The sequence below is a fragment of the Eremomyces bilateralis genome (assembly GCF_010015585.1).
Source record: "Eremomyces bilateralis CBS 781.70 unplaced genomic scaffold P152scaffold_14, whole genome shotgun sequence".
NCBI classification, from domain to species: Eukaryota; Fungi; Ascomycota; class Dothideomycetes; order Eremomycetales; family Eremomycetaceae; genus Eremomyces; species Eremomyces bilateralis.
In genome coordinates, this window is record NW_022985080.1 from 53,865 (window position 1) to 73,369 (window position 19,505).

Sequence of the window (19,505 nt, forward strand, 5' to 3'; positions counted from 1 at the left end):
TCTCAGAATTCAATAATAGGGGGCAGTTGGCTGATGTCCTTCAGCTCCACCTTTCCGAAGTTTATCCATTGCCGCCTGGCATCTCCGCGGTGGTGAACTGGTGATACGTCGAAATTTAAGGACGTTTCACGACCTTAAGGTTCATGCTGTTCCGAGACACATCACCGACTGACGTCTTCCAAAGGTAATTCCTGTGATGGCTTCTTGAAAACGCATCATTTGGTCTAGCAAAAGTCGACGTGGCTGGCATGGTTGTCACCACTGGACGCCAAGAAGCTGATCATGGTGAAAACCGGAGAGCGTCAACAAATGCGGTCGCATATCTGAATGTGTTTCTCCGGAACCGAATTTCTTGCTCCAACTACCTGCCTGGCTTCCCGATCCCACATAATGACCGGGATGGCGAAGTTCATCGTTCGATGATGGAGAGCTCTATTCTTGTCTCGCACAGTTTGATGGATGATGCTTGCATTGCATGCCACGATTCCCGCTGGCCGATCCATGGTCTTACCATTGGGGACATGGTCGGGAATGGGGCCGTCTTGCAGTATCATGAAGCTATCCTTTCCATCTCAGTGCTGTCATCGCTTTAGTCGATCGAGACAACAGTTGTCCATCGTCTAATTAGAAAGACCACGGTTGGCTCCAGCTGGTCACGACAGCCACTGACAGGCCCAGGCCGGGTGGGTCCTCACACCTCCCCAAGCTGGGTATTACTTGTCAGAGTCCGATGGACTATGTGTCTTGCCGGCGAAATATACCAGATTTCGAACCGGATGAACGCCTGAACCAGCCAAATTGATGGGGCGAGGTTTGCACTTGTAGGTTTGATTTGATGAGTTTGGCTCGGCTGACGGCGACTGCAATTTGAGGCTCTCTCAGATATATTGCACCCCTAGTCCGTATGCCCTGTCTCCATATATTGCTCTCGAGTTCTTTCTTTAGGCCTTGGCCTACCTACTATGTATTAGATGGTACTTTATTTAAAGTTCGAATGTATTTTGTACACGTGCTAACTACATGGTCAGGGAGAAAGGAGTCGGTTCTGGTAGGTATGGTATGCTTGTGGATGAAACATACGGAGTATCGGAGTATCCAAGAACCCAGACGCGTCCACCAGTGGCAAGACATCAGTACGTGTACATGCATGTAGCATTGCAATATCTCAACTAACCTTTAATTAACAGGATTTAAGAAAGCCTCGTTTAGCCATTGGAGTCTGCCCTATTTCCTATCCGGACAAGAATATGCAATGCAGGGTTTGTCTCGGGTGCGAGTACCGCATCAACCATCATCCCTACCTGTAATCAACCGATATTCAGGGACAGGCACGAAGACAAGGCGATGTCTGCTAAGGATCCACGTCTCGCAAACCTGATACATTATTCCGAGCTGCTGCACCAAGGACAGTCGCGCATGGAGGCGCCGCCACTCGATCAGCCGGACAGGTCGGGTCCTCCTTGTATGCCGTCCTGCAGTGAGCCTTAACTCCAGTGTTCTGCTCTTACTTGCAAGTTGCGACGTCCTCTTCCTCCGCATCGTCACCACATTCATTCTCTCGCTTTATCCTGCAGTGAATCTGTCAAGGAGGGCATTTCAGTGGACAATCTTGTGTCTATCAGCCAGTAGCACGCCAAGTTCTACTCTACTGGCTGTTGATTCCGAGAAACGGTTGAGAGGTATGAATCAGTGAAGTCCTTCTTATTATCTGCATCCATCCTCGTCCACATTCCATCCTCAATTCTCCAGTCTCCACAACAACCCAATGCTCATTTCTCCGCATCCACGCCTTCACTAATTGACATCTGGCATTGCAGATCCGATCGAATTCGTCGTTGACGCCACGGTCTTTATCACCAGTATGTTTGTATTCCTTCATTGGCCAGTTTCGGTGCTTCTGGTTCTAGAACCTTTGCTGTTATCCTTTACCTCCTCCCCTCTATACACCTTAAATCTTTATCATCCAAAGCACTGCTTCAGAGTCTCAATTCAACTGCGAGTCTCCAATATTCTCTATCGCAGAGTATCGAGATTATTAGCTGCCAGTGTGGCATGGACATGTAGACTGGGCTTTCACCTTCCTGTCTTATTGTATCCCCCCCTTTTGTCAACCTCGTGATCTTCTGATCGTCTGGTTGACTTACTACACCGCCGCAGCACATAGCAGCGCCTTTCTCCGCTGTGCGCCCAACTAGCCTTCGGCGCCGTCCAGTCACCGTAACCCACTCTCATTTGTGGCCAACACTCTGTTGTAGAAGCAAACTAACACTGGGGGGCGATAGTCACGGTGTCTACCATATCAGTCATTTAGCTTTTCCTACCGTCACTCGCTAGCAGCTTCTAAGATGAAGCCTTCCAACCTCCTCGCTGGGGCATCCACACTCATTACAGTGACTTCGGCTCTGGCTATCGGCCAGAATCATCATGGCGGTAAGTTGATATGCCCTTTGCGCATATCAACCTTTGCTAATGCCAATTAGTCCATAGGAAGATACACGACAAGCGTGACACTGTCACGATATTGGACGTGGTAACTTCAACGGCTGCCGAGAAGGTCACTGTTATTCACGATCAATTCGGGAATGTTCTGGCAACCCATTTCCCAGTCGTGCCCGAGATGAACGAGGCCCTCAACCCCGAACTTGCCGATGCTGCTGTTAATGTTGCACCCGATCCTACGATCACATCAGTGGTCGCAGTCGAGACTGCAGTCAATGTTGCTGTGCCTGTTCCTTCACCGAAACCGGCACCTTCTCCGGAACCATCTCCTGCGCCTGCGCCAGCTGCCGCTGCCGTTCCTGCTGGGGACGGGCTAATCTCATCTGGTCGTGGCATCAGTTGGAACCCTTGGGTTGGGACAGAAGGCGCTGCAACATGCAAGACTCAAGAACAAATCAACGCCGAGGTGGCCGAGCTCCGACATTTCAGCTATATCCGTCTGTACAGCACCGAGTGCCAGCAAATCGCAAAGATTCTCGAGGCCGGGTGGGATCGCAAGCTCATTCTCGGCGTCTGGAACCTTGACGAGGGATTTAACGAGGACCTTAGGAGGATCACCAGCACTGTGACGGGGTCGAAGCAAGGATGGAGCCAAATCATGGCGGTCACCATTGGCAATGAAGACCATGTCCGTGGGGACCATGCATCCGCTCCTGGTAAAGTCATCGATCGCCTGAGTGCTGCCCGAGGCGTGTTACGCGCAGCCGGGTACACTGGACCGGTTGCACATGTTGAGAACGAAGCCGGATTCGCTGTCCCGGGTGGTATTGACACCTGCCTCCAAAGTGACTTTGTTGCCCTTAATGCGCACGCGTTTTTCGATCCGAATTCGTCGGCGGAGAATGCAGGACAGGCCGTCCAGAACGCCGTGAACCGAATTAAGAAGCACTGTGGCGGCAAGCAGGTCATTGTGATGGAATCGGGTTGGCCCCATAGCGGCACCGCGAATGGACTGGCTATTCCTTCCCCTGAGGAACAAGGCAAAGCCATCCGGTCTCTGAAGAGTACGTTCCAGACGGACATCGTGTTGTTTTCGTCCCACGATGATGCTTGGAAGAGGGACTTCTCGGGTTCCTACGGTGCAGAGAAGTTCTGGGGTATCTTGGGCATGGGCGAAGCCTAAATGTGCGGTCCGTTACCCGAGCCCAGATGTTGGGGTTTCGTGTCTGGAATACACATGAACCACAAACACACGATGATCATGACCTTTTCCCCCCTTCTTATCGCCTTCAGCTGCAATTCATGTACGATATTAAGCGGCTGGACATCCATAGCGTTGAAATCTTGTCTACTGTTCATATTATCACACAGATGGGAGAGGATCACACACAGAATTCAAAAGCCAAGGTCTTCTGTTCACAGCCTTAATCCATTCCTATCTTGTGTGACGCATTCCACATCACAAAGCACCCCTAGCGGTATCGTGTAAGGTCTAGAAAGTTCTGTAAGAAACCGTTGGAGAAGAGCAGAGTTGGAGGAGTAAAATATTCCAAATCACACTCCTGTATGAAGCGGCTTGTAGGCAAGATATCCGCAATATTAAGCGCAGGAGCGGGTGCATATGGTTGGGTATAAATATCATCTAACCGCTTGACATTGTGTTAGAAGCCTCTCCCAAACTTTGACCTCACTGGTTTCCTCACTACTCCGCCGGCCTGCACACTGACTTTCGTCTCCACAGCCATCGACTTCTTCACGGCCGCTTTGCTTCTATTCATTTCTTCTTGTATCTTCTTCTCCTCCCGTTCCCGGTCTTCCGCCATCTTTGCCTCCAACTCCGCCTTTCGGTTGAACTCCATCTCCGTCACCCGCTTATCCCGCGCGGAGTACCCTTTCTCTTTGATGGAGTAAAACACGCCACCGAGGTCGGCTAGCCAATGCGGATCCACCGCCGTGACGCAGGACATGTACTCCTTCGACGTGAGGATCAGCTCGTGGTAGATGACGTAGTCGGGGAGGTAGCCGAGACCGTACAGGGCGCTAGTCGGGTGCAGTTGGACGGTGATGCTGGTGCGAAGATTGACATACTCGCCGATGCCTTTGACTTTGGCGGCCTGGTGGTAGTAGCCTGAGCAAATGCACTTGCGGATGATATCCCAGTCCGTCCCGCAGCTGACGAGTTCCATTTTCTGCAGCTGCATGATGTCTTGGATCTGCTGGCGGATCTCTTTGGCGCGACGCAGCGCTTTGGGATGTAAGAAGTGCTTGATGCACCATCCGTCCGAATAGCCATTCATTCGCCATTGGCTATAGACGTGCAAGAGCGTCAGGTGGTCGGATTCCGGGACGAAAAACTTCTCCCGGGCGGCGTCGGATTCTTCCTGGCGCTCTTTCGGGCGGTAGAAGACGCTTGGGACCGAGAGCATGGAAACGATGGTAAGAACCTCTTCGCTGCAGCCGTACTCCCGAGCAGTGATGATGAGTTTTGCTAGGGACGGGTCCATAGGAAAGGCGGTCATTTTTCGGCCAAGCTCAGTTAGCTCTCCGAGGTTGTCGATTGCTCCAAGAGCCCAAAGGTCGAAGAGCGATGTCGTGATCGTATCCTGAGGCGGTGGATCCATGAAATCGAACTCCAGGAGATCTTTCACTCCGAGAGATTTCAATAACAGCACGGTATTCGCGAGGTTGGTCCGCTGGATCTCGGGGATGGTTTGTATATACATCTCGTCTCTGAACGCTCGCTCAGTATAAAGATGGAAGCATTTTCCCGGTCCGGTTCGACCAGCACGACCAGAACGCTGCTGTGCATTGGCTTGCGATATAGGCGTGATCTGCAGCGTATCCATACCCATCTTTGGGTTGTACACTTTGAGCTTCGAGTACCCACCGTCCACCACGTACATAATGCCGTCCACCGTCAGACTTGTCTCTGCAATATTGGTCGCGACAATGACTTTTCGGACGCCAGGTGCTGCCCGGTCAAAGATCTTCGCCTGCAAGTCGGCTGGCATCTGGCTGTAAATAGGGAGAATGCTCAACTTTGACGGGTTATTGAGCAACTTGAGGCGCTCTCCGATCAGTTCACAGGTGATCTCGATGTCCTCCTGGCCAGTCATGAAGACAAGGATATCGCCTGCGTCCTGGGATACATGGATTGCCAGTACTTGTTTGACAGCGCTGTCCACGTAGTCTTCGCATGGGGATCGAGAATACTGCACGTCGACAGGGAACGTTCGTCCGGGGATGAAGAACTCGGGGGCGCCTCCGAAAAATCGAGAAAATCGCTCCGCATTCATAGTTGCCGACGTCACGATCAATTTCAGGTCTCTTCGCCGAGCTAAGACCTTCTTAATAAGCCCCATTAAGACGTCAGTATTCAGCGCACGCTCATGGGCTTCGTCCATGATAATGACCGAATACCTATCCAAATCGGCCTCGACTAGCGACTCCCGTAGCAAGACGCCGTCTGTCATGTACTTAATAACTGTGTTCTTGCTCGTACAGTCCTCGAATCGGATAGCGTAGCCCACTAAACCGCCCAATTTGACATCCATCTCTTCACTCACACGTTTAGCCACGCTCATGGCTGCAACACGCCGTGGTTGGGTGCATCCAATCATGCCAAACTTGCCGTATCCGTCTTCGTGGAGAAATTGCGTCAATTGCGTCGTTTTGCCTGAGCCGGTCTGGCCGACCACGATGATAACCTGATTGTCCCGGACCACTCTCAATAGCTCTTCTCGAACCGCAAAGGCAGGCAGGTACTGCCGCTGTTCTTGGAGCGTCTTACTCCGACTGAACGTGCTCTGTCCTTCGCTTTGCTTCAAATGCTCGGCAAATTTGCTCCCTCCGTTCTTTTCCGCGTCCTCGCCTGGGACGGCAGCGGCACTGTCGCCTTCGTCGTCTTTGACGCCCATCAGGTTCCCGAGCGCCGTGCCCTTCACATTGGTCGCCTCTTGGGCCTGCTTCTGCCGTTCTTTTTGTTGCCTCCGCTCTTTGACCACGCGACTACCCTTCCGACTGAAGACCGCCATGTCACTCTGCGGGTCTCGGATTGCTGGCACGGGGTCCAGCTGCTTCGTGAACACCGTCCGACCATCGAGAAACGGTGGGCGCAGATCATGTACTAGGATGTGTACCCGCGTTCCTTCGTCATCTTCCTCAAAGTCGTGATCGAAATGCCTTCGTTGCGCGACTCCGCTCGTCAACATTCGATTCGCCTCCCACGCATCGTTGTCCTTGTTCCGCTGCACCTGTCTGGCATTTAGCCGGGTGTTCTGCTTGCGTTCCACCAAAGCAGCCTCGCGCTGCTGCTCCTTCCATGTGCTGTCGGCTGCTCCAAACGGGTTATGCGTCTCGTCGCCAAGAGCATGGCCGTTCTCTTCACCGCCATACCAGTCGCGGTCGAGCGCGTTGGTTTCTTCTTCCGCAATGTACGGTTCCGGGCCGTCGAATTCGGACTGGCGAGGAGTTGCGCTACCATGGCGGGAAGGTTGGGGGGTGCGTGAACGGGATGATGGCCTGCTTTCACGCTTGCGAAACCGTGCTGCGAGAGACGGGCGGAGCTCATCGTCGTCTCGATGTGAAGGGGGAGGGGAATTCAATCTGCGCCGCTTGGGGCTCTGTCCACGGCTACTCATGGTAGAGGATGCAAAGAATTCTGATCGCACGCTATCGTTGTAATGTATGGGATTGTGAATGTGAATTTTGCCTTCAACGTACAGAATAGAACCTGGAGGTTGGAGGTTGGAGGTTCGTTGTCGCTGATCAGATCTCGAATCTGGTATAAGGTCAGCCACAGCGCCACACCAAATCGTCAGGGTTCGCCGCACATTTCGAACTGGTCTGTGCACTTCGACTCTGATATCTTTTTATCTTAAAATTTCCTGACCGCGAGAATTTCAGAGAAGAAGTAGAGAGGTAACAGTCTCTGCAAATCCGAGAAAATGTCTATGATCACTGCGGCGACGTGGGTTCCGCGAGGAAGAGCCGCCCAATTCCCGCAGAAGTTCGAAATCTCGGAGGAGGAGTACGACCGCATCGGAGAGCTTGCGGATCTCCGTCTGCAGGATGCGCGGGACGATTTAGAGGAGGCCAAAGCTGGGGATGCAAATGAAGAAGAGGCGGAAGAAGAGGTGGAAAATCAGGAGCCGACGGGTGATGCAGGCACATCGACAAAAGCAAGGTACATTTGCGGCCTGAGATCCGACAGTCTGAACAGCCTAACTAATTATCGCACAGTGAAGGGGACGATGACCTCAAGGAGTACAACTTGGAGCATTACGATGACGAACCAGACGGAGCAGGCGATACGATGGCTATGTTTGGGAACGTCAAAACACTTGCTTTCCACGAGTCGAACGAGGAGGATCCGTACATCACCATCAAAGACGAGGATGACCACGACGATGAGCGGGAGGAGTTACAGATTCTTCCGAGCGACAATCTCCTGCTAGCGGCACGAATAGAGGATGATATGGCTCATCTCGAGGTGTATATCTACGAAGACGAGGCGGACAATCTATACGTCCACCACGACCTCATGCTGCCGGATATCCCCTTGGCGGTCGAATGGATCAACTACAGGCCTGGCGGCCAAACTGAGAACCCGAATGCTGGACGAAGCTTTGTGGCAGTGAGTACGATGGGACCGGATATCGAGCTGTGGGACCTCGACGTAGTCGATGCGATGCTCCCGGACGTAGTCCTCGGCAAAGGAAAAGAAGACGAGACAACAAAACCGTCGAAGAAGAAGAAGAAGCGACCCAAGCTGTCGAACGACGAATACCACGTCGATGCCGTCCTCTCCCTCGCTTCGAATCGCAGTCATCCGAATCTACTCGCCTCCGCCTCCGCAGATCAGACCATCAAGCTGTGGGATCTGAACACGAACACGTGCGCCAAGTCGTATTCATACCATACCGACAAAGTCTGCTCAGTGGCATGGCATCCGAAAGAGCCGACCGTGCTGCTTTCCGGGAGCTACGATCGGACAGTCGTCGCGGCCGACATGCGCGCCCCTGAAGCCAAAGCGCCGCGATGGAAGGTGGAAAGCGACGTCGAGAACGTGCGATGGGACCCGCACTCCGACAGCCATTTCTACGTAAGCATCCACTATTGACCACTCCTGTCCCGTATACTAACACCGACTAGGTCACCACTGAAAACGGCCTGGTGCATTACCACGACATCCGCTCCGCCCCAACCGAAACCACCTCGCTCTCCCCCTCCGTCTGGAGCCTCCAAGCCCACGACTCCTCCGTCTCCTCCTTCGACATCAACCCCATCATCCCCGGATTCCTCGCCACCGGCTCCACCGACAAGCAGGTCAAACTCTGGAACGTCACGTCGGCCGGGCCGAGCATGGTCGTCTCGCGGGATCTCGGCGTGGGCCGCGTGTTCGTCACGAGCTTCGCGCCCGATCAGGAGGTCGGGTTCCGGTTGGCGGTCGCGGGGAGCAAAGGGTCGGTGCAGGTGTGGGATACGTCGACGAATGCGGCGGTGCGGAGGAATTTTGCGGGCAGAGTGGCTGGTATGGGAGACGGGAGTGAGGAGGTTAAGGAGAGGATGGTGGGGAGGAATGATGTGGATGAGGAGGACTCCGATGACGAGAGGGATGATCCTAACGGCGGATCGGATGGGTACGAGGATATGTCGGAGTGAATATTGTAACAACATTTCGGTCTCGCCGGCACCGATGAAGCCATGGACCAGACCAGAGGCCCAAATCCCGGACCCTCTTGGCTACATTATTCAATGTCGAATTGTCGATGTGTGTCGTCAGGTGCACGGAACCCCCCTCCCCCTCCGGACGTCATAATCTTGGCCCTTGGGTTTGTCAAGGTGAATGGGTCACTTCAGGTTAAAATTAGATCGGCATCAATATATCCGTATTGCGCAAGTGGGGGTTGAGCCTCAAAGATTGGCAATTTGGCAAGCCGGTTTGTTCGTCACTTGATGATAATAATGGAAGCACTTAAATTACCGTCTCTCGATGTCCTGGAAATCAGTGTATGTATCACCCTGCCCTTGTGCATGGGAGAGGTGAGCGGAGATTAGGTCATTTCCTGTTTTCAGGTCCTATATGTAAATTGCGAGTTTAGGAGCCTCTCCTCTCCAAGGGGCGGGATGAGAGTAATTGCTCCTGGGTCCTGGCCTGGTATTGTCGTACGAAAGCAATAGATACTCATTGTCCTGCATTGAGCAGAAAAAGGAAACACAACATTGAGGCTGTCACCATGTTGTGTCACCAGAACGCGAACATGTGGAACACTGTTGCTGGCGACTGGGCAGAGTAAGATTGCTATGGACTCGCAAATTTGGAAACGAGGAGATTGGAGGATCTGGTTCATGACAAGGACGATAAGAGGATGCCACGTCATAGATTCATCGCGGACATCACGGGGCTAACTGCAGACTGAAATCACTGAATTGACAATGATGTTTTCAGAAACAAAAAAGGCGAAAAAGAAGTTTCATATGTAGGTCTGGTATATCTCGGTGCCTACCGTATTTAATGATACACATCGACCGAAATGAGCCCCGGCGGCACAGCATATGACAGCCAGCCTGCTTCGTCTTGCAAGTTGGGGAAGCATTGAGGTTTGTGAAGTCATGTACTACTGCTGCCAAATCAGTTCCTGCAGTGTCTACCACATACATACAGCAAACAATGTGGATTGTGGACACGACAGAGTGACAGGAGGGAGGATGCATGCAATCATTGGACAAAGAAAGGCATGTGGATCCCAAGAAGCCTCCCTGTTTCTGAATGCAGTCCAATGCAGGAACCATCTTGAAAATCAAGGACACAGCAAGAAAAATCGAGGAGGGTGTCATAATATTTATCGTTTATTCAACATGAATTTCAGTTCCATCTACAAAGTTGACACGATATACCAGGACCCTTGACTCCCACCAACCGCACCAGGAAGGAAGGAAGCTGGAAGGAATCCCCAGGCATCAAGATGAAACGACGTTTCTCCGGCGGCCCGATGGCTCTTGCCGTTTTCTGTCTGGTGCGGACGGGGACGGCGGTTAACCGGGGTCCCAGGCAGATCCCTGTCTTCATCGTGGCGAATGAAAAGGCATTTTAAGGCTTGTCGATGCGCACGGACGGAGTCGAGCGGGTCCCAGACCCCAGAGTAAAAGTGTTCCTGGCAGGAGGCGAGGACCGTTCCTAGTGGCTGGGACCTTTCGCGTGGACACCGGCTTGAAACCACTGACCCGTCCAGTCTTTGACTTTCTCCCTTAGTTGCGCTCACGAGTCACGGACTCATGGTACAGTATTTCATATTAGCGTTTGCCCCCGCACAAAACCCTTGGATACATGGCACACAGCTCACATGTGGTCCATGGTGAATTCACCCATCGCCCCAATCGGATTGTCGGATGTCGGGGCGGGCGATGTCGATTCCGTCCTGTTACACACTGTAATTACTGCATCGCCTTGAATACAGCCTTCACAGTTCACACTACCTGCCTGGGCTGCAATAATTATGCACGAGACATGTGTCCTGCCAACGTTGGCCTGGGTCATGCACATGCGCATCATCAGATGGGTGAGGACTGCCGTCCCACAGTCCGACTGTTCCTGAAAGTGCTGATATCGAGGACTTCAACCATTTATGAAGGTTGAAGGCATGTCCGCTTTGCGTTTACGCTAATATAATCGCTTTGTCGCTCACTCGATTTGCCCGGCAGCTAATCATGAATTATGGACTCATACATGGCATGTTGGCCGTTGGGGAGCATTTTGGGGGGATTGGCGTGTTGCGTGAAAGCGATCGTCGTTTGTATCAGAGTGTCCGGCATCAGAAGCCAGGGAAGGGATAGTATCGTGGCGCTATTGGTTGAATCCGTTGCCTCCCAGCAATCCATCCCACCTTTTTCGCGCTGGTTGATCCTCCACGCCTCCGTAGCCCGTCCTCTCTCCAGTCTCCTGCCTGCTGACCCTCCAGTCTGGTCTGCTCCCCTTCTCCAACGTGAAACTTTCTCTCTTTCTATTCCATACCACTGTTCATTCTTTGTTGGACTTTCGCGGGCTTCGGCGCATCAGTCGATAAACTTGCCTTTTTTTCCATTATACTTTGCGACCTGGTTGTTCGCTCATTACGACAGCTGGTCTCCCTTACCCTCCTTTGTTTGACACAAATTAACCCATCGACTTTCCTTCGGTTGACTCGTCAACCCCCGTTCCCTCCGCCTTGCATTTGGTCACGGCATAACGTTTGTACTTTGTACTCATCCCCACGACGGATCAACAAAGCAGAGACTCGACTGTCTCGTTTGATAAACATCGCTTTCTTTCGGATTCATAAACGTGGTCCGATTGATTTGCCCCTCGAAATCCGAAAACCGAAATCGCGAACTGTACTTCCGCATCGCAAAGCGGAAACCCCTGTCATCGTGATCCTCCGAAGGCAACCGGATAGTGCCCAGCGCAGAGAGCCCCAACAGTCACAACCAATTTGACCTAGGTGTATGTGACTTATTGACCGTCTAAAAGGTCACGAGTGTCAAACTTGGACTCTAGCCCAAGGCCTCCATATTCACTCCGAAGAGGGCGTGCAATTTATTTGAGTGCTGCTCTTACCGTTGTCCAATTGTATCAAACAAGCAATCTACCTCAGATATTGCTTCCTGGTTCAACCCTGGTCCGACCTTGCGATCCCTCGAACCACGAGAACGTCAAGCTTTATCCAGAGCATTGACGTATAAACCGTCGTCACTTTCATTTCGAGCCCCGGATCTCGGCGTCCGCGTGTTGTCCCTCTTGGTTGATCGCAATCACATCGCCAACATGTCTCTTGCAAGAGCCTTCACCACACATCGCAAGAAGCCATCCGGCTCTGAACCGCCGCCATCGCCGTCGCGAGCATTCAACATGCGTTCCAAAGGATTCGACCGAAACAAGATCTCCGCGCCCGTCGCGCTGCTCTCGACAACGAACACGCTTGCTTACAACGCACCCGACATTCAAACCCTCAAGACGCAGACCCGCAACATCTCCAATTCTTCCTCCGCCTCAACCGCCTCCGTGCAAAGTTCCGATGAGTCGGACAGCCGCTCCACATCCACACGATCCGTCCGCTCAAGAGAAACCCTGACCGACGCCTCATCCGTCGGCTCCTCACCCAGTTCTCCGCAACCCAACCACCTCTCCGAGTACTTCAAATCCGCCAGCAATTCGGGACAGGCTGGTCCCCGCCGTTCCGCATCATCAAGCAACCTTCGACCCCCGTCTTCGCGCCAGACGCAAGCTTCTCTCCACGCCGACACGCCCTCCGTTCCTGAGCGTGCCGCGTCGCACAGCAAGCGAGCGCACGAACGCCTCGCCCGACAACGTTCGCTGCAACATGTCCGCGCCCACGGCAGCATCGGCAGCATCAACAGCATCGCGAGCGCTGGCTCGGCGACCCCGGCGGTCCCTCAACCTATGGCGCCCCGCGAGCAGCGCTCGAGTTTGGACATGTTCAACCGCGCGGCCGTGGACGCGAGCCACCCGTTCGGAAAAGAGCTGGAGAAGTTGAGCGAGGTGGCGGAGGAATTCGGGGACGCTATGCGGTCGGCGGAGTGGGATGAGGATCTGGCGGTGATGCGACGGAGGGGGTTGAAGCGGTTCTGTGCGGAGGAATACCGGTTCGAGATCCGGCCGTTGTTTGTTGCCGCGTTCCCTACCACGCCTCGGCAGGTGGCTGCTGGGGGCGCATGGATCTGAGTCGGTCAAGGTCTGGTGAGGCCGTTGGATATAGACGGCATGTGAAGGCATGGTTGGATACCATGTCTTGAAAGCAAAAATAATTCCCCGCGAAAGCTGCGACTTATCGATGGCCCGCTGAGAAATGCGCTCCCACGAGCCATCCTCTCCTCACGGCCGTCCATGACGCTTTCATCCGCTTCATGACTTTCCTTGAGACATATTGGATGACCGGAGTTTTTGTTTACGGAGCGTGAGCGTTGTCTCGCCGCGCATCCTGTCGGGAGGAGACTACATGTTTTGCGGACACGATGATGAGGGATTGGTTTAAAATGCTTGCAAGGAACAGATACCAGAAGGACGACGGATAGAGGGCGATTATTTGACGTTACATGATATCGTCCTCGACACACTCATTAGACACATATAACCACAAGGGGTCGGACCGCGTGAATCAGACGGCTGTGTATACCCGCTCAATTCAGAGAATTAAATTCAAATGTAATGATATGAGCTATCTCTGGCCCTCATGAATTGTGTAGGCTTCTGGAACTCAAAGGGTGGTGGGGTCTGGTGAATCCCATCTGGTGAATCATGCTAGTACTGGTGAATTGGTTTCAAAGTGCAAGTAACATATGCAAGTACGGGCAGGCAACTACCGGTGATTACATGTAGCACGCACTGATCTCATGTGGATATTGGATTCTTGAATTTTATGTCGCAGAGCACATGCGCAGCGGAAAGCCTACGGACTGACGGAGTCCCATCCGTGTGTGGTGGACGATCATCTGTTGCCAGGGTTTTCCAGGGAGGGGTCGTGGGGTCCCAGGCAACAACGGGCAACAATCAGGCATTAATAAGGCAGCAATTTCGGTGTTGATGATTTTATGGAAAGAGCGAACCTTCACCGCACGCGGCTTCCAACTTCAAGTCACCGCTATCATTTGACTCATTCCTCCATTCGCAAGAACTGAAGATACCAGATCATCACCGCATGTGAACAGGACGTTTCGTCTATAAAAACATCTCCGACTCCCCCGTCTCTTTGTTCAATTCTCCCCCTCCATCGCCGACGGTGCACAATTGACTTCCAGAAAACACCCCTCGTTTCTGTAAACAAATCCCCACCTCACAGAACTTTAAACCTGCGAACCCATCCTCGAGAACTTTCCACGCCGAAGCTTCACCACCCGCATCCACCGAGCTATCGAAACAAAACACTTCGAACTCATCGATCATCGAGATCATTTCCAACCGTCTGGTTCATCCAGCTCTCGTCGATTCTCACATATCGCCGACTCCTTCCCACTCCGTCACCATGACCAACGCTGCCGTAGACCTGGGCATCGACGTCTCGCGCCGCAACCGTCGGCCCCGCCCCCTCTCTGAGCCCGAACGCTCCAAGCTGGAGGAGTTCATCGACAGCATACACTATTCCGCCCGGTGAGTTCCGCCGTCCCGCCTCGAGTGACTTCCACTGACCGACGGCGTTTCCGTCCCGCGCAGCTACTCCGACGACGAGAACGAATACCGCCACGTCCAGCTCCCCAAGCAGATGCTGAAGGCCATCCCGAAAGACTACTTCGACCAGCGCGGCACGCTCAAGCTGTTGTGGGAGGAGGAATGGCGCGCCCTGGGCATCACGCAGAGTTTGGGCTGGGAGCATTACGAGGTGCATGAGCCGGAGCCGCATATCCTACTATTCAAGTGAGACCTCCCCCAGCATGGACCATATAATCATGATTTGTGCGGTACTGATAATTTCCGGTGATCAGGCGCCCATTAAACTACGTTCCGTCGCAGCATTAACGACATCTCGCGAAAATCGATGGCGACACAGCTCATCGATACCACGGGTCGAAAACCGCTTTTGCGAGGATGGGATCGATCTTATGAATTTCACGAGGCATGGAAAACGGATGGATCTCCGAAACTGATTTTTGCGCGCCCCCTACTCTCTCCTCTCTGCTCCGTTGCACATCGATGCGTTTCCGCACCTTCGTCTGTGGATTTTTTTTCGCAACCAAAGCTGGTTTCAGAATGATGGCACGAAAGAGTGCAGGTGTGTCCTCACGGCCGGGTTGGGGTGAGGAGTCGCTCACCCGGACTGACTGACATCGGACCCTTTGAAAAGCCACCTCAGTTCGCGATATCATATTCAGTCGGCTCGGAATATGGCGGTCCGCCATGTTTTGTTCACTTCCGCCGTTTTGGGGGTTTTCCGGATCGTTGCTGCATTTGGATCCTCGGTGCGTGACGCAGCGTCCGTCGCAACTTAATCTGGACCCGCTCAGGGGAAATGGGACGCCGACTCGGGTCACAAAAGGCGGAGGACAAGGGATGGTTGTAGATATATATTATCAAAGCCCCATTAGAACAATTCGATGGTTCAGTCAAAGTTCGCTCGCTAGAAGGGTGTCTCGACGGTCGATACACGACCAATTGCGCCGCTCATCCAAACAATGTCCCACCCATCTCCGTCCGCGCACCGAGCTTGATCCGATGCACTTCATTCCCGATTTTGATTTTCACATCCTCGATCTTCACCCTCGTCTTCCGCAGCGCTGCAAACGCCTCCTTCCCCGCCTCGGAGGCAAAGTCCACCTCCCAACTCTCCGGCTGCTCCAGCTGCCACGCCAGTGAAATGTGAAAAGACGAATCCCCCGACTCCTTCCATCCCCGTTCCTTGCCCACAGCACCATCAGCGGACATCTCCGGCTGCTTCTTCCCACCCACGTAAAGTTCTGGCAGCCCCCATTCCTTTGCGACCTCGTTACACGTGTCTAGCAGCGTCTTCAAACCCCCGTGGTTTTCCACCCTCAGCTTCGAACGTTTAACAGACCCCTTCTCTTCCCCGTCCTTGGCCTCCCCGTTCCCATTTGCGCCTTCAGTAGCCACCCCCGCCGCAAGGAACCACCGCGAGCCCTCTCGGTTGCCCACCCATCTCAGGTCTACCACGTGGATCCTGAATGCGCGAAGCTGCGCGCGCTGGAGTCGCGCGGTCAGGGCGGCGAGGAAGGGGGCGCGCTGCGGGGTGCGGAGGGTCAAGGGGGCGGAAAGGGAGATGTGGAGAGGCTCCGGGGCGCCTAAGGGGGTCACATGGAAGGCGTGGAGGGTGGACGTTCGGCCGTCCTTTGGATTGGGTTGGGGAGATATAGACGACACGAGGGTGGAGATGGTGGTCGAGATGTCAGGGGCAGGGTGCCCTAGACGCTGTCAATCTCGTGAGGGTAAACTGGAGAAGTAGTAGAGCACGCACATTCTAGGTATACATGAGTGTTCCAATTCCCTTCAACATGCGGCGTCTGGCGCTGACGTCCTCCATGAAGGGAGGGGTCGGAGGTGGGAAAGGTGCGGACCGGTGCGCTGTACAGGTCGTGGAACGCAGCCGGGAGGGCTGGAAGTGTGCCGTTTGGCTGGTCCCTGCCGTTGAGTGTCCCATCGTCGTTATGATACGAACGTTTTCGCTTCAACTCGTTCGACGTTGGCAAGGACCGACGCTGCTCAGGGATGTTCTGGGTTGCAGGCGGTTGATCATCATCTTCTGAGTCCGGATAGGCGACGAGACTCATGGCTGCTAGCTAATAGCTATGAGAGCTGCAGGAGTAGAGTCTAGAAGGTCTATTTTGGATTACTGGCTACTGCAGGGTCCAATGCCATAATCGATGGTCATTGTTAATAAATAGCAAAGATAACAGGGTAGAGTCATCCCGCTACGGGATACCCTGCCGATTGCCGATATGGAGACGGATGACGACGATGATCCGATCGGCTTCGGTTGAGTTGACAGTTGAGACGTCAGACGAGAGCTGGACAGGCTGCGCAAGCCAATGATGTCATCGGCCGTGGTGCTTGGCAGGTACGATGCAGCAGCAGCAGCACCGCCAGCACAAGGACGTATGCGACTCCACTGAATTGGCTCAACCTGTCATGGCCGCTCCTGCCAGTTCAGTTGCGGTTCGGATTTCCAGTGAGCGATTGATAGCTCCTTCCCATTTACTCTTACACTGTGCTCTATCATTTCTTCCTTCCCGCCTATTGTTCTTACCGTTCTTGGAAAGTCACGTATTACTGTACTAGAGGTACCTACTTTACTATACTTACTGTACTATACTGTAGGATATCGTTCCTTTTATCGTGTCATCCTGGGACCTTGTATACCATTCGTGGGTTAAGTCCGGTGAATAGAATCTTGATATCAGTGTTCAAAGATGGGAGGCAGCAACGATTGGGTATGTATTATTCGCTCCGATACACCAATCATTTCTGTCCCGATTCACATGATGGAACCATTTCGCCCGTTCCATTGCAAGCTCTGGTTGCTGACTATCCCACCACAGGCCCAAAACTACCTTGTCGACCCCCTCACAGCCCCCGAACCCAGCGCCGAGACGGGCCCGGGTACTCGCTTTCGTTCGACATTCCAGGCACCATCCGAGAGCAGCACCGCCTCTCTTCTTCCCCCATCCGCCGTGGCGGCGCTGGAACAGGAGTTCACGGGACCGGACAGCACCAGGCGACATCTGCCGTCGACCAATCCATCCCTCCGTTCGCAACCCGGCGGAGGCCCCATTAAGAATAGCATCAAGCCGACGACCGTGAACATGCAAGGCGGAGCGAATGGGTATCTCACCCCGCCGACTTCTGCGAGTCCCCGCGTTGCGACGTTCGAAGACCCGCGTACCACACGAACTTCGCCGCGTCCGAACTTGCCGAAAAACCGGAGCAGCTCGCACAGTGGCATCGCCCGACCGCTGCCGCCCTACCAGCATTCCTCCCCTCCTGGTCACCGTACACACGGTCGGGGAGATTCGTTGGGCGGCTGCTTCCCGGGGGATCAATCCTACACGCCGCTGCAGACCATCCGATCCGACAGCAAGCGGGCGAACCGCTCCCCGCATCTGAAGAAGCGCCACCAGCCCCGTCCGGACACCATTGACAAACTGGACATCACATCGGGCATTCCGTACCACCACGAGGGGCCGTTCGATGCGACGCTCGCGGCGAGAAACGCCAACTTCGAGAGTAGCCCGTTGGAGGCGGTCAGGGATAGCAACGAGGAGGCGTTGCGGGCCGCCCCACGCGAACGGGTCATCGATTCGGTGCGCGGTCACCGGCCGTTGGTGGGGGTCGCATCGGTGCCCCCGGGCGAGATGGACCGGTTCGGCAGACAGATGGAGTACCAAGAGGGGGAAAATATGATGACTGAAGGTGACAATGCGTACAAACGCTGGCCGGGAATGGTAAGGTCATATTCGCTTTCCCTGAAGATTGTGATACTGATGGTCGCAGAAATACCACCCAGACGATCACAAGGGTAAAGGCGAGCCCAGTTTCTCCGAGGATCGTGCCGCCGAAGAGAAGCGAGTTGCGAGCGCCGAACCAGGTTTCGATGAACGAGGCATCCCAATGCTGACTCGTAACAAGACTACCGGTATTGACGGGGAACCAGGCCAAGGCAAGGACACAGACGATGTTGGTCTACAAAGGAGCACAAGCCGTCGCGCCATCGGCGATGGACTGAAGAGAAGACTTGGGAGTCTGAGGAAGAAGAAAGACTGAACGGTTCGAATTCTTAACGAGAAAATATGAAAGAACCCTTGAAATTGGTGCACACAAGTTGGAGTGAGGTAATTAGTAATTGGTACAGATCGGATAACACGCCGAACTGAATGATTCGGCAATTGGAAATGGAAAAATGGGAACTGCCCTGCTACCTAGCTGGCTGCTCAGGTTAACATCGATACACCATCCATAGAGTAATAGCATAAAGAAAAGCTGGCGATTTTTCCGTGTAAAACTCTATCAGTACCGCTGTGCCCTCTCAATGCCGTACTCCAATCCCCTCCGCCGATGCGCCTCCCAATGCAATGTTGTACACTCTATCACGCTTCTAAATATCTCCCCAACATCACACTCCTCTCACACCTGGAACCCGAATCCCGCCATGCAAATCCGATAGCGGCTCACCAGGTCTTTGCACTCCCGATTCCCCGGATCAGACGATTGGGAGAAAAGCATGCATTCGTCGCGGGCGGATTTCTCGTCGGTACAGACGCAGCATGGCTAGATCGAGGTCGTTAGAAGTGCGGTCGCTTGTCGCCGATGGTGTCGATGGCGTTGATCGAAGGACCAGCCTGGGAGGATCGTACCTTAACTTTTTTCTCCGTGGATTGGGAGGATGTCGGGGCCGGAGCCGGGCAGGCGTTGGTGGCGGATGCAGCTACGAGGAGTTAGAACAGAATCTGCAACGTCGGTGGGATGCGGAAACGTACTGGCCGACATCTTTTTGGCGATTGGGTTTGGTAGGTTCGTCGAATGATCTCTGAACACGTCGCGGTGAGGAAATTGCGAATTGGGGATGATG

General features: G+C 53.7%; 10 protein-coding genes across 10 annotated transcripts; 7 read left to right on the forward strand and 3 right to left on the reverse strand.

The window, feature by feature from the left end:
- The first annotated feature begins 1,799 nt into the window (after positions 1 to 1,799).
- P152DRAFT_63420 (uncharacterized protein) lies at positions 1,800 to 2,232 on the forward strand. Its single transcript, XM_033683129.1, has one exon. It carries the CDS (start codon positions 1,862 to 1,864, stop codon positions 2,117 to 2,119), a length of 258 nt encoding a protein of 85 aa, XP_033532802.1. The 5' UTR covers positions 1,800 to 1,861; the 3' UTR covers positions 2,120 to 2,232.
- P152DRAFT_63372 (glycoside hydrolase) lies at positions 2,233 to 3,861 on the forward strand. Its single transcript, XM_033683128.1, has 2 exons — positions 2,233 to 2,430; positions 2,481 to 3,861. The coding sequence occupies exons 1-2, from the start codon at positions 2,346 to 2,348 to the stop codon at positions 3,620 to 3,622; spliced, it is 1,227 nt and encodes a 408-aa protein (XP_033532803.1). The 5' UTR covers positions 2,233 to 2,345; the 3' UTR covers positions 3,623 to 3,861.
- A 3,524-nt stretch (positions 3,862 to 7,385) lies between these two features.
- Positions 7,386 to 9,102, forward strand: P152DRAFT_474792 (transducin family protein; the record flags this gene model as incomplete). The annotated part of the gene is made up of 3 exons (XM_033681352.1): positions 7,386 to 7,624; positions 7,681 to 8,542; positions 8,593 to 9,102. The coding sequence occupies 3 exons, from the start codon at positions 7,386 to 7,388 to the stop codon at positions 9,100 to 9,102; spliced, it is 1,611 nt and encodes a 536-aa protein (XP_033532804.1).
- A 681-nt stretch (positions 9,103 to 9,783) lies between these two features.
- On the reverse strand, positions 9,784 to 10,467 carry P152DRAFT_63425 (uncharacterized protein). The gene has a single exon (XM_033683130.1). It carries the CDS (start codon positions 10,276 to 10,278, stop codon positions 9,886 to 9,888), a length of 393 nt encoding a protein of 130 aa, XP_033532805.1. The 5' UTR covers positions 10,279 to 10,467; the 3' UTR covers positions 9,784 to 9,885.
- Positions 10,468 to 12,241: 1,774 nt separating this feature from the next.
- On the forward strand, positions 12,242 to 13,159 carry P152DRAFT_467220 (uncharacterized protein; the record flags this gene model as incomplete). Its single annotated transcript, XM_033680756.1, has 1 exon — positions 12,242 to 13,159. One exon carries the CDS (start codon positions 12,242 to 12,244, stop codon positions 13,157 to 13,159), a length of 918 nt encoding a protein of 305 aa, XP_033532806.1.
- A 1,297-nt stretch (positions 13,160 to 14,456) lies between these two features.
- P152DRAFT_399486 (cyclin-dependent protein kinase CDC28 regulatory subunit CKS1) lies at positions 14,457 to 14,849 on the forward strand (the record flags this gene model as incomplete). Its single annotated transcript, XM_033676517.1, has 2 exons — positions 14,457 to 14,581; positions 14,645 to 14,849. 2 exons carry the CDS (start codon positions 14,457 to 14,459, stop codon positions 14,847 to 14,849), a joined length of 330 nt encoding a protein of 109 aa, XP_033532807.1.
- A 263-nt stretch (positions 14,850 to 15,112) lies between these two features.
- Positions 15,113 to 15,944, forward strand: P152DRAFT_63461 (uncharacterized protein). The gene has a single exon (XM_033683131.1). The coding sequence runs from the start codon at positions 15,326 to 15,328 to the stop codon at positions 15,779 to 15,781; it is 456 nt and encodes a 151-aa protein (XP_033532808.1). The 5' UTR covers positions 15,113 to 15,325; the 3' UTR covers positions 15,782 to 15,944.
- Positions 15,945 to 16,216: 272 nt separating this feature from the next.
- Positions 16,217 to 16,907, reverse strand: P152DRAFT_459585 (uncharacterized protein). Its single transcript, XM_033679710.1, has one exon. The coding sequence runs from the start codon at positions 16,708 to 16,710 to the stop codon at positions 16,345 to 16,347; it is 366 nt and encodes a 121-aa protein (XP_033532809.1). The 5' UTR covers positions 16,711 to 16,907; the 3' UTR covers positions 16,217 to 16,344.
- A 182-nt stretch (positions 16,908 to 17,089) lies between these two features.
- P152DRAFT_459586 (uncharacterized protein) lies at positions 17,090 to 18,926 on the forward strand. The gene is made up of 3 exons (XM_033679711.1): positions 17,090 to 17,370; positions 17,479 to 18,381; positions 18,431 to 18,926. Exons 1-3 carry the CDS (start codon positions 17,350 to 17,352, stop codon positions 18,698 to 18,700), a joined length of 1,194 nt encoding a protein of 397 aa, XP_033532810.1. The 5' UTR covers positions 17,090 to 17,349; the 3' UTR covers positions 18,701 to 18,926.
- A 134-nt stretch (positions 18,927 to 19,060) lies between these two features.
- P152DRAFT_474797 (uncharacterized protein) lies at positions 19,061 to 19,423 on the reverse strand (the record flags this gene model as incomplete). Its single annotated transcript, XM_033681353.1, has 3 exons — positions 19,061 to 19,204; positions 19,291 to 19,361; positions 19,414 to 19,423. The coding sequence occupies 3 exons, from the start codon at positions 19,421 to 19,423 to the stop codon at positions 19,061 to 19,063; spliced, it is 225 nt and encodes a 74-aa protein (XP_033532811.1).
- Between the last annotated feature and the right edge of the window lie 82 nt (positions 19,424 to 19,505).